Source organism: Eretmochelys imbricata, chromosome 13 (genome assembly GCF_965152235.1).
Source record: "Eretmochelys imbricata isolate rEreImb1 chromosome 13, rEreImb1.hap1, whole genome shotgun sequence".
Classification (NCBI taxonomy): Eukaryota; Metazoa; Chordata; order Testudines; family Cheloniidae; genus Eretmochelys; species Eretmochelys imbricata.
In genome coordinates, this window is record NC_135584.1 from 16,140,247 (window position 1) to 16,152,484 (window position 12,238).

Sequence of the window (12,238 nt, forward strand, 5' to 3'; positions counted from 1 at the left end):
CGGCAATCATCCTTACAAATAGGAATTCCTGACCGTGAATATATTCAAAACTATTCTAGGCCCATAAAAACACACAAGCACTACTTGCACCAAAACGCTGAACCTGTTATCACCAAAGCGTGCGCAATTTTTGGAGCAAGACAGTAGGGCTTCAGCTCTGTATAATTATACACAACATGCTCCTAAATTAAGAGATTAAGGCTGCAAAGTCAAGCACTCAAAAGTAAAGAAACGCCAGAATTAAGTTTGCTTGTTTAACCTTTATTTGGCCCCCTTGTGTGTATGCATTAGGATAGAGTATAATTACAAGATCACATACTGTACTATTTTTCTTAAACTTAAAGTTGTTTTAATTCTATATTTAATTTTGCGCTTAGTTCCCTAGATTTTTTTTAAAGGCAACTAAAATAATAATAATAATAATTAATAATAATAATAAAAAAAAATCAGTAATTCCATCATGTGGCATCACACTGACTCCCACGTAGGTCATCAGCAGGGGGCACTACAGGGCAAGCATGTCCTTTCATAGATAAAAAAAATTATGGAGACCAGCTTAAGGGGAGGAAAATCTACTGAGCGTGCCTCATTTCGTGTCAATACTTACAGCTCTTAGGGTCACTCTCCAGCCAGTTTCACAAGGCGGGGTGGCTCAAGGCACTAAGTTTCCCAGATTTATTTGCCAAAAAAATATCTCCAGAACTTTGTGGGAAATGTTGAAAGTTAGATGCTCCTGTTCCTAGTATTCCCTTGCAAAACTGGGTGCGTCCCAGGTGTGATCATGTGTTTTATTTGCCTGATAGCCAACTGAAAACCCATTCTGGGAGGAAAGGGCAAGGGGTCGACATCAGAGTTTACCAGGAGAACAGCTGAGGGGAGAATTCCAAGGCTATCTTGGACAAGGACTGTCAGAAGTAGATCAATATGCAGTGCATTAAAAACTAAGGATGGTTACAGTAGAATCTACTGGAATCTATGGTAACATAGCATACTATGACAGGTTTCAGAGTAACAGCCGTGTTAGTCTGTATTCACAAAAAGAAAAGGAGTACTTGTGGCACCTTAGAGACTAACCAATTTATTTGAGCATAAGCTTTCGTGAGCTACAGCTCACTTCATTGGATGCATGCTTTGTGTGTATATAAAAAGATCTTCTACACTTTCCACAGTATGCATCCGATGAAGATCTTTTTATATACACACAAAGCATGCATCCAATGAAGTGAGCTGTAGCTCACGAAAGCTTATGCTCAAATAAATTGGTTAGTCTCTAAGGTGCCACAAGTACTCCTTTTCTTATAGCATACTATATTTCAGACCGGTGAAGCAGCAGTGACATCTAGTGGTTAAACACAAAAAACCCTTATTTCCCCACCCCCCAAGTTATAGGTTTATTCTTTAGGCCAAATACTTGAGTCTAGCTAGCCTGAAAGGGAGAATAAAAAAAAAAAAATCTCTTCGGCAGCGAATTTAAATGATCATAATTGATTTGACCTGTAGTAGAAAGCAAAAATAGTTGCCCAGCATGAAAGATACATATGACAAGAGAACTGTAGATTTAAAACAAATTGGATGAACTACATCTTTAAGGCAAACAGGTGCTTTGACACTGAATGAAAGTTATCCACTCCTATATTCTAGCATGAGGACTGAACTGACTTAAAAGGACATTTGAAAATGTCGCAGGATATATCTGATAAAGTATGTAGAGCACCAGATACCTGCACTGATTGGTGTGGTTGAAGCTAGCTGGCTTAACTTCAAGCTGAAGGCCTGACAATCCACCTAACATGTAAAAGAGCCCTGTATAACCAAACCCCTTATGCACCTACATGTGAGGCTAAACCATGTAGTCATTGCTCCTCCTCCATCTTTCATCATGGCCTAGCAAGAGCTGTCAGGTGGCTTTTGTATCCTTTTCACATCTCACCTAAACAAGCACATGGGCCTTTGGAAATAAAGGGCTATAATCCTATTCTAGGAGCGCTGTCACAAGAAAGCGTCAAGTTCTGTCCAACACGCTTTACAGGTGGTGCTAAGTGGCACAAACAAGGGAAATTTCTACATACTTACGGCTGTGAATCTACAGCAGATTTCCTGGAACAGTCAAAAACATCAACACAAACAACTTGACTGAATTACCTGTCTGGACCCAGCTGCACAGATGAGCCATCAGGTACCATCTTCTCCACAGTGCTGACTGCACATCTGATCTCTTCCTCTACCATCTGGTGCTTAGGGAAAAACTCTGTGTGTTCGTGCATCCGCCCGTTGTGCATTTCTGATGTTCGCTTTGGTGGCCTCGGAGGTGGGGGAGTATGTTCTGGTGGAGGGTCTAGGTCTTCATTGGAAAGCTCTTTCCACTGCTCCTACACAGAAGAAAGTGGCTATTAAGCTCCACTATATTATAATATATTTTATATTAAAACCATTGTAATTCTAACATTAACATGACACAGGCTTTACACATCAGTCATTGTTTTACTTTCAGGGTCACTGTTTAGTTGGTGAGAGGGCAGAGGTGAATGCATCTGAACAGTATGCCCACAGCCCAACCACACATATGGGAAACATTAACTGGAGATTTAATTTAGTGCTTCACCTACATGAAAAACTCTTAAGTAGCAACATGAACCCCATTTTGTGCTGTAGGGTTACTTAGCAGTAACTTAAACATGCGTGCTTCAAAGGAGACAACACTGGAAGAATCTACAGCATGTTGGAAAATTGTTAACGGCCTAAACAGAAGACTTAGCAAAACAGCATCATGAGGCTCACACAGCAATGGCTATCTCCCAACTGTTTCCCAGAGGGTCACAAGGAGGAGAACTTTCCATGTGACAGCAGCTATTGTGGGCTATCTGTACTTATACAAACACATCAACATGCATAAAACAATGCATTAGATCCAAGAGCACTGTGCGCTACTCAAGAATTTAAATTACTGAACAATACTCATGCCAAGGATCGTGTGTACTTTAATGATTCATTCAGCCCTCTTAACCTTATTCAACCATGCTAACTTCCCTCATGACATTTGCCTGGCTACATGTAATTATGAGGTTTGTGGATCTTAAATTTACCCTACAACTGATATTTTTGTATGCTGTATTGTAGCTGCGTCGGTCCCAGAATACGAGAGAGACAAGGTAGGGGATGTAATATATTTTATTGAACCAACTCACCCACCTTCTCTATGTTCAAATGATATGCAATCAATACACACCTGCACCGAAGCATCTCCCATAATAAATTTTGCTCCTTCAATAACAGCCAAATAAGAGAAACGAAGTTGATCTGCTGTCTGTATAAGCCCCATTCTGTACTTTCTCATTTCTAAGAGAACTTGCTTAATGTCCACAGAAGAAGGATCTTTCCTTTTGTCCATCTGAAGGTAAAGATTTGAAACTTGCTTTACACAGATACCCACTCTAATGTGTTTCAACACAACGACTCATTTGTTGCATAGGCTTCAAACTGTTCCCATGTTAACGGGTATAGGGATGAAGGTAACATGTGAGACTTCTATCAGGCCCTCACTGCTTTAAAAAAAAAAAAAAAAAATGCAGTTTTACCTCAGGATAACTAATGCATGTGAACTATCCCCAAAGTAAAAAACAAACAGTAAAGATCAGGCACTTTAGTTTTACCTCAAGGTAAATTAGGCAAGGACCACTTTTCTTAGCAGGGAAGACAAAGCCTAACTTTGCGAGTCACTCCAATTGGAACCAGTGATAGTTTTCTTTCATACTCCCACAATGGCCCATTCAAAGTTCAATTTGCTTTAGCTTTAGAATGAAAATATTACCAAAGACAAAAGTAAAAGTTAAGAGACAAATGTCTCAGAGGAATGTGTGTCACTATATACCACAATTCATGAAAGGTGCCATGGCTCGCATGAGCTTCAAATAAGCAATTCCCAGAAGTAACTACACAAAGTTGTAACTCACTCCCTATTCCCATCTAGAGTAAGTGGTTCTTACCAGTAGAAGACATGTATCAACCAAACAAAAAGTTCCCGATCTTCCAATTCCTGCACTGCAATGCACCACAATGGGTCCGTGCTCAGGACTCAGTGAGCCAGACTCTCTCACTTTGAACAGGAAGTTGAGGAACGAAGCAGGAGATTCTGGGACTCCAAAGTCAGGCCATGTGGTATAGTGAAAGTGCAGAATTTCTCTAGTTTCCTGTGCCTGTAAAATATAATGTTTCCAAGCTATAAGAATCTCTAGATACGATTTAAAAAGAGTATTCAAGCACAGCTACTGTCTGCAACAACATACTAATCAGAGGAAGAATACCACTCAACACATATTCATATTCCTAGTAAGTGACCAATTTTCAAAGTATATTACATTCAAAGGGATTTCCAACATCAGTCTTGATGCTGCAAATATACACATCTACATTCTACAGTTCATAAGGAAATGGGCAGGATTTCACTTGTACTGCCCTATATTGCATTCATGCCACGCTGCTTTCTCTTTCCAAATCTTACCTTGAAAAATGATTCCCTTTAAATTTATGATGGACTAATCCTACTCACCATTCTATTACTGTATCCTTCCAGTCTCCATTCTTTAACCGTTCAGCAAGAATACTTGCTTGCTCGCTCATTTGCTGCTTTCCTTTAATCCAGGGGTCGGCAACCTTTGGCACGTGGCCCATCAGGGAAATCCGCTAGCGGTCCAGGACGGTTTATCTGCAGCGTCCGCAGGTTCGGCTGATCGCAGCTCCCACTGGCCGCGGTTCGCCGTCCCCAGCCAATGCGGGAAGCGGCGCAGGCCGAGGAATGTGCTAGCCGCCGCTTCCCACAGCCCCCATTGGCTGGGGACGGCGAACCGCGGCCAGTGAGAGCTGCGATCAGCCGAACCTGCAGACACTGCAGGTAAACAAACCGTCCTGGCCCGCCAGTGGATTTCCCTGACGGGTTGTGTGCCAAAGGTTGCCAATCCCTGCTTTAATCTAACCCAATCCTTTTTCCTATGAAGTTTTCCCATTCTGCATTTAAGAGCTGCTGAACCCAATTCTAAAGCACTACTTGCTTGTAAAATATCATGAATGTCTAAGGAGCTATATAATTTACAAATAATTCTCTCACCATAAAAGCCTTGTGATATTTTGAATGAAGGACACTAGATAAAACTAAATTATACAGCATCATTTTACAGTTTATAGTTCAGCTGTTCATTTTATCCCCATATACAATGGGCACTATGGCCTTCCAATAGATGGGCTGGCTGAACTCTTTGGAAAATGAGGTACCTCAAGTTGCAGGAGCAGCTCAGACCTGTCCAAAGCAAGGACCTTATATTAGCACAGTCTTTTCCTTCACAACCAACGTCTACTAAGCTGAAAGCAATCTCAGAAGACTTAAGACTGATGCTCTCAGCCTCCTGAAATCTTGAACCAAAGCTTTAGAAGTTTGTCTGCTACAGACACTGTAACCTGGGATGTTTTTTCTGACAAATTCTGAGTTCTTGCTAGTATAGTTTGGCTAGTGAAATTTATACCTGACAATGGGCCTATTTTCAGCTTCCTGGCAAGAGGGAGCATAGAAGCAAGGTGCTAAATCTTTAGGAGAGATTATAAATATTAGGTGAGGGGGGACAGAGTGCTTATCCAATAACAGGCAGTACTAGGTTTTAACAAGGTAACTAAAAAGGCAAATTGAAATCAAAGTAGAACTGAAATTAGCATGTCACTAAAACGTATTTGACATTCACTACCTGTCCACATGCACCTGCTCCAACACAGGTTCGGGGTGCTCTGTGGACTTCAATTTTAACTAGATGCAGATGTTAGTTTTGATCAGATGTGCTCACTGTAGCTGCCCCTTTAGCCAATCTCCTCTAGCATAGTTTCAGTGCCCCGCCCCTCCCTCTGCTCTGAATGATTCTGCTATGACTCCTCTCTGCTGTATTTATCCATGTGTGCAGTGTATCCCCAGCATTGCTTTGCACTGTTCCCCACTGCCCCCATTGTAAAATGTTTTATTTTGTCACTGCCAAAAATAGAGAGAGTCCCCTTTTAGCAACTAAGGGCCTGAGCCTCAGTGGGGCTCCATGTAGGCACAGAGTTCCGCCTGCACAGAGCTCATTGCAGGATCAGGGACCAACGCTGCTGGGTGTCAATTTAGCAGAATGAGTAAAGACTAAATCAACGGCAGAGTGCCTCCTGTTGACGCAGCGCAGTGAAAACACTGGGGTAAATCGACATACACCGACTCCAGCTACGTGAATAACAAAGCTGGAGTAGCGTAACTTAGGTAGATTTCCCCTGGTAGTGAAGACAAGCCCTAAGTAAGGAAGGCTGCTGATTCCCTTGCTGAAGGCTTTCAGTGTGAAGAGGTGAAGATTTAAGTCCATGTAGGAGGGGTGATAAGGACACAAATTCCAAGAAAAGGTGTTTTCAGAAGATGTTTTTTAAAAAGCTCCATGTATACATTCCTTAGCAAATTGGTAATGATTGAGTGCTTGGAAGAGCCATTATTTCAGACATTCCTGTACAGAGGTACTGGACTTTTACACAGTGATGTTATAAAGGTAACACTGCCCTAACGTTCCACACTGAATCTAAGACTAGGTCTATACCTGCGGCAGTGAGTTAATACACTGCATGTCCCCCTATAGCAGTGTAGATAGTGAGTGTCTTCACTCTATTCATCTAAGCAACGCCTCCAGAACCTTAGGGTATGTACTCTACAGGGCTCTACACTCCCTGAGCAGTGCCTCCTCTATCTACACTGCTGTGTTTAGCAGAGTAGGGTCACGCTGCCTCTCTGCCGCCAGAGCCTTTCCTGAACACAATGAAAGAGTCTGGCAGTGGGGAAAGGCTCTGGCAGCTCCCTGCTGTCTCTCCCTGGCCAGCCTGCCACACACACACACGTTTAGATGCAGCCTGCTTTTCATTGCAGTGTGTAACTACACATACCCCAGAAGTAGCTGTCACTGTAGAGAAGGCCTAATGCTGAAGACGTCACAATAGAATATCCATTCATTCAAATTGTGTTTTGAATTACAACAGTTAACCTCATAAATGTTAATATATGTTGATTCTTTACACTTTGGAGTTTAACTTCTATGTTGCTGGGGAAAATCAAAGGCTGAAAAAAGTGTTTATCCCCAAAACCAGTACAGTCTAGAGCAAATTGCATTGGCATTCACAGACCAGAGCAACGCTAACATATTGAGAACCTCCTAATTCACTGATGGGCATGTTACCCAATTTCAGCATCCATTCCCTTTGTACTGGAAGCCTTTACAAACCAGGATCAGGAAATACAGCTCCATGATGGCGAATTCAAGGACAACACTATTTGACTGGTATGCTTTCCATACTTACGGTAAGGTTTTCTAATTCTAGCTGTCGTACTGTGTAATATGATTTTATATCTTCAGAAATCAAGGTTAACTTCAAGTTTGTATCCTCAAAGAGCATTTCTTTCTCCTCTTTCTGTGGCCAGTACTGTGCACATTTTATCTAAAAAAGAAAACAGAGGAAAAGCACTAGTCACTTGGGTCTATGCTAAAGGTGAGAAAAAAGGAGTGTTCCTTAATCCAGTATTTTTTAAGTTATTATTAATTACATGTATTAATGTGGCACTAAGGAGCCCTGAGGTCTAGTATATTGCAATAAATTCAAACATACATTTCTAAAAAGAAAGGCTAGTTCTTGCAGGGGGGCGTCCTGCTTCCAGTACATCATGCAAGTACTACCTCAGCACATCTTGGTATCTTTCACACAAAGGCCCAGAGGCTGGTCCTCACTCCACCCCTGGAAAATTCCCAGAGCACAAAGGTGCCTTAGGGTGGATGTAGCTCTTGTACTCATCCCTGGCACAGGGGTGTGCTGGGGTTGGGGGAGGGATCAGGGCTGTGCAACGCTGCTGTACGTCAGAGCAGCCCCCCAGGAAATCTCATTAAAAGCACCCCAGTATTTTTATTTGGACCCTGCATCAGTAGTCCGTATAGTATGAAAAGATTCAATTGGCTCCTATACATTTAAAAGCTGGGGAACTCAGAAGAACTTCAGAGATCGTGATTTTAGGCAGTTTCACTTTGCAACCAACAGGCACATAAGATGAAGTTGGACTGAACATCTCAAGGGAGGATATCACAATAGGAAAATAAGAGTTAATAAAAGACAGCACAATTTAAGTGTGAAAGCTTCTTTATAGAATCCATAATATTCTACATACAGAAAGTTACAGCATTACTAATTTGGAAGTAAAAATGTCAGATGAGATTTTGGGGTATCCATTCACTCCCCACAAGTGTTAAAGTCTTAGGAGATCATTGTGATTCCATATGGCACAGTTTAAAAGTTAGAAAACTTTAATTGAACTAAAAAAAGGAGTCTGCAAATATTCCTGTTACCTAGCTTCTGCCTGCACATAGTAATTTTCTCAGTAATAATTTTCCAGGAAACCGAACGTCTGCACCAATAAACTGTTGACATGCTAGAAACTTAAATGAGTCAGCCAAAAATACAAGTAGTGCATTTTGCTCTGTACAAAGGGGAAATGACACTAAGGGATCTTGTTAGCAGTATACATAAAGTCTGCAACCATGTCTCTGACCTCTAGACCTATATGGATATTATGAACGTTGACAACTAACCTGCTACTTTTCAGAATTTAACAAAGCTCCTCCAAAACAGGATTTTGATCAGTGTTCCAAATCTGTTTGCACAGGAAACGGATTACTGCACATAGCTAATGCTTCTTATATTAAATTGTAAATAAAGTGGCCTTAATTTGGAGTGGAACAAAGTTGAAATAAGAAAACTAGTTATTACATAGTTTATCACCAATGAAAAGGAAATCATTATGATGGGATGGTAATAAAATGTGAGAGCTGTTTCTGTGTAATGGGAGTTGGGACGAAAAGAGTATTTTACCTCTAAGGGAAGTTTGAGACATTTTACAAATGGCTCTTTTTTTTTTTTTGATAGACGGGGAAGGAATCGTAGGACAAATTATCAAGGCCTACAGTGCTTCCAACACTGGTTAAATACTGAGCAGGAGGACAATATGAAGCAAGGATACCTTATAATCTTCTGCAATTTTTTAAAAATTAAATCTCAGAACAGAGCAGTTAGTTTCAGGTCTAATTTCTGCACCAAATGGCTCTGCAAACATTTTGCTTAGTTCCACTGAAAAAAATCTCTCACTGCTGTTTGTTGAGAAGCATTAGCCCTCTGCCCTAAGGGATCTTGATAATTCTTTGCCTTGTTACTTTGGGGGGAGGTGGGGGGGATGGGAGGAGAGGAGAAGAGGGAGAGAGAGTGAGTGCATGTGGTTGGAAAGGGAAGGATGATTAAAACAGAATTACTGCACATCCCCTTTGAAGGTTACATTTCACTATTCCCATTACTAAAAAAAAAGCAAAAAACTCATATCAAGACCAGAGTTAGAACACAGCTCACTTGCACAACTGGTTTCCTGATTACCAGGAATTCTTTCCTGGTTATGCAAGTGTCCAACACTAGATCCCCATTAGTGGACACAACATGCCCACTTACCCTCCTCTGAAATGGCCTTACAGTCAGCAAAGGAACTAAAAACATCTCCTGGGCTAAAACCCACAATGTGAGTTTTAGCCCGCGAAAGCTTATGCCCAAATAAATTTGTTAGTCTCTAAGGTGCCACAAGGACTACTTGTGTTATTTTTTCCTGATACAGACTAACATGGCTACCCCTTTGAAAAAAATCTCAGTGTACAGTTCTATTCAATCTTCAATTACTTTTGAATCAAATCTGCTCCATTGGCAGACCCACTACTGTGATCACACTATGGCAGCTTCCATTAACAAGCAAACTATGGTAATTTCTCCTGAGCCCATGGCTACAGAACAAGTCCTGGACCTAGGGATGGATGTCCCCCACCACCTGCCAGGAAGCTAAACCATCCCTCCCGCTCGCTCATGCGGTGGATAAGAAGTGGTAAGAGCTATTAGTAGATCCTGTGCCCCCACCTGCTTACCAGAAGGGCTCAGCCCTTTTGCACCCCACAAGGACAAGTGGCCAATACGTACAGAGATAGCTGGTGGATTTCCAGATATTTCACTAATTATTTTCTGGTGATCATTCCCTGCGTCTAACTCCCCTCATTCTCTGTCCCAACCTATGGGGAAATTTAGGTATGTAGGGGGAAGGGGTGAATTGATGAGCATAGGAAATATGTAGATCAGATGGAGTGGCACAGGAGAGTTTGAAAGAGAGTTGGAAACAACAAGAAGTTAGCTAACATCACCCTGATCAGTTTCTTTACACATTGCTCTTCTTTCTGTATATTTTGTCTGCCTTTAAATATAGGCTGTAAGATCTTAGGGGCAATAAATTAATCTACAACTACTTTTAAGGCCCCTGGATAGTGCCAAAGTAACGTAAAGGGTCTTAATATAAATGGGAACTAGGGCCCCAGTCTCCAGCCATTACCAAAGAGGAACTACACATAAACATCTAGCTTAGCAGGATTGAAGAGAGAAACCAAGTTAGTGTTCCTGTATGGAAAACTCCAGTTGCACTCAGCCCGTAGTATAGCTGAATTCAGAAGAAATTACAATCTGCTATTTGGAACTGGATAATTTCCACATATCCCTCAGTTAACCAAGATCCATTTTCAGATATTCAGCTTCTGAATCTTAGATATGCTTTGTTGGACAAAATTCTTTATATGCATCTTTCTGCCACCATTATGTTTTGGTTATTTATTTGTTTTTAAATACACGCAGCTAAAAAACACACATATACTTACTGATCCTTTTTCCATCACTCTGTTGAGCATGACAACACCACGGCTTTTCTGTTCCCAAACCATCTCCCAAAAGTGACCACAAGTATTTGGCAGAGGACCCTGCGAAGACAGAGAATCTTCTAAAGTAAGCGACATTTTCTGTGGAAATAGATTAGAGCACTGTACCCTAACTTTACAGCCTAATGCATGCAAGTAACTTCTCATTTTAAGAGTCTGAAATGCAATACAATAGCTTTAAGTTCCATTTTCCAACTATGAAGTCACTAGCTTGTGTGCACTATATCTGTTTCCCCACAGAAAATAGGAAGAGAGAAATGGTCTTATTTACATGAAGGGAACTGGGAGTGGGAAAAAGAAAAAAAACCAAAAACACAGAATTTGCTCAGGAAGGGCAAAAAAGGAATCTAATGGGGGAAATCTCACTCTGACCCAGTCAGCGGGATTTAAGAGTAAGTAGTTTGCAAAACTGGGGCCACCGTGATTGACAGTAAGTATATATTACAGGTAATAAAGACCTTGCTAGTAATAATGTGCCAAAGTTACTGACTGAGGCAGAGCAAACAATGGTCAGTCAAAAGAATGAGCCAACTATTGTGGACTGCTCAAACACTATACAGAATTCATTAGTCTTCTTCAATAGCTCTTCTATCAATTGTTCTTTAAGGGGTAGTCCTCTTCATTAGATCCCAAAGCTATCTACTTTCAAAGCACCTTCGCTTGTGTGTCAAGATTTTCCTTTATCCCTAATCTCTCTGTTAGTTAATCTATGTAGCGGGGAGATATAATACCACCACACATCCTCTGAGGTTGTTGTTTTTTCATTTTTTTTTTTGATAACCTAGACTAACAAAATTGTGCAGCTGTCATTTCTCACACCTCGCATGGCTCAAAGACAAAATAATGTGGCATCGTCCTTGAAAAGACTAACTGGATTCTCAGCGGCCTCATTTCAAATTGATTAAAGAAACACTGGGTTAGAACTGATATAAACTATCAGCTAAGTGTACCTGTTACTTCCTTGCCCTGAATAATAAAACAAGTAGATCTGTACCTACAATTGTTTTTCCTCATTTCCTAGGACATCACAGATCCTAATTAATTCATGTTTTTTTAAAAAAAAGTCTACTTCTGTACTACAGATTGGTGTTGATTTTCTGAAAATGAGGAAGAGCTCTTGACTTCTGCTAAAAAATATTAATCCCAGTTTACCTTCATCTAATAAGCGTAGGACGACGAAATTTGGTGGGTTTGTTTTTTTTTTTTAAACACACACACAAATATTACAGATGACTGTTCCCAGGAAACTGAACCATAAATCTCATTGTCTAAACAACATTAAGGCAAACAAGAACTCTGGCACAGGCTCAGAGTTAACAACTAACAAGTCATGCTATTAAGGTATAATTCAGTCTGATTACATATAAAGATGTAGAAGTTTAGATTCATAGGAAATGTAACTCAATGGTGCTATTTTTTAA

General features: G+C 40.7%; 1 protein-coding gene across 1 annotated transcript in view; it reads right to left on the reverse strand.

Annotated features, from left to right (window-relative positions):
• Nucleotides 1–12,238, reverse strand: part of PTPN1 (protein tyrosine phosphatase non-receptor type 1) — a 61,467-nt gene that overhangs the window by 3,906 nt on the left and 45,323 nt on the right. The window contains exons 4-8 of the mRNA XM_077831842.1: nucleotides 10,761–10,859; nucleotides 7,345–7,482; nucleotides 3,984–4,193; nucleotides 3,227–3,388; nucleotides 2,143–2,369 (exon numbers count right to left, since the gene is read on the reverse strand). Coding sequence (XP_077687968.1) covers nucleotides 2,143–2,369; nucleotides 3,227–3,388; nucleotides 3,984–4,193; nucleotides 7,345–7,482; nucleotides 10,761–10,859 — 836 coding nt within the window. The remainder of the gene's footprint in view (nucleotides 1–2,142; nucleotides 2,370–3,226; nucleotides 3,389–3,983; nucleotides 4,194–7,344; nucleotides 7,483–10,760; nucleotides 10,860–12,238) is intronic.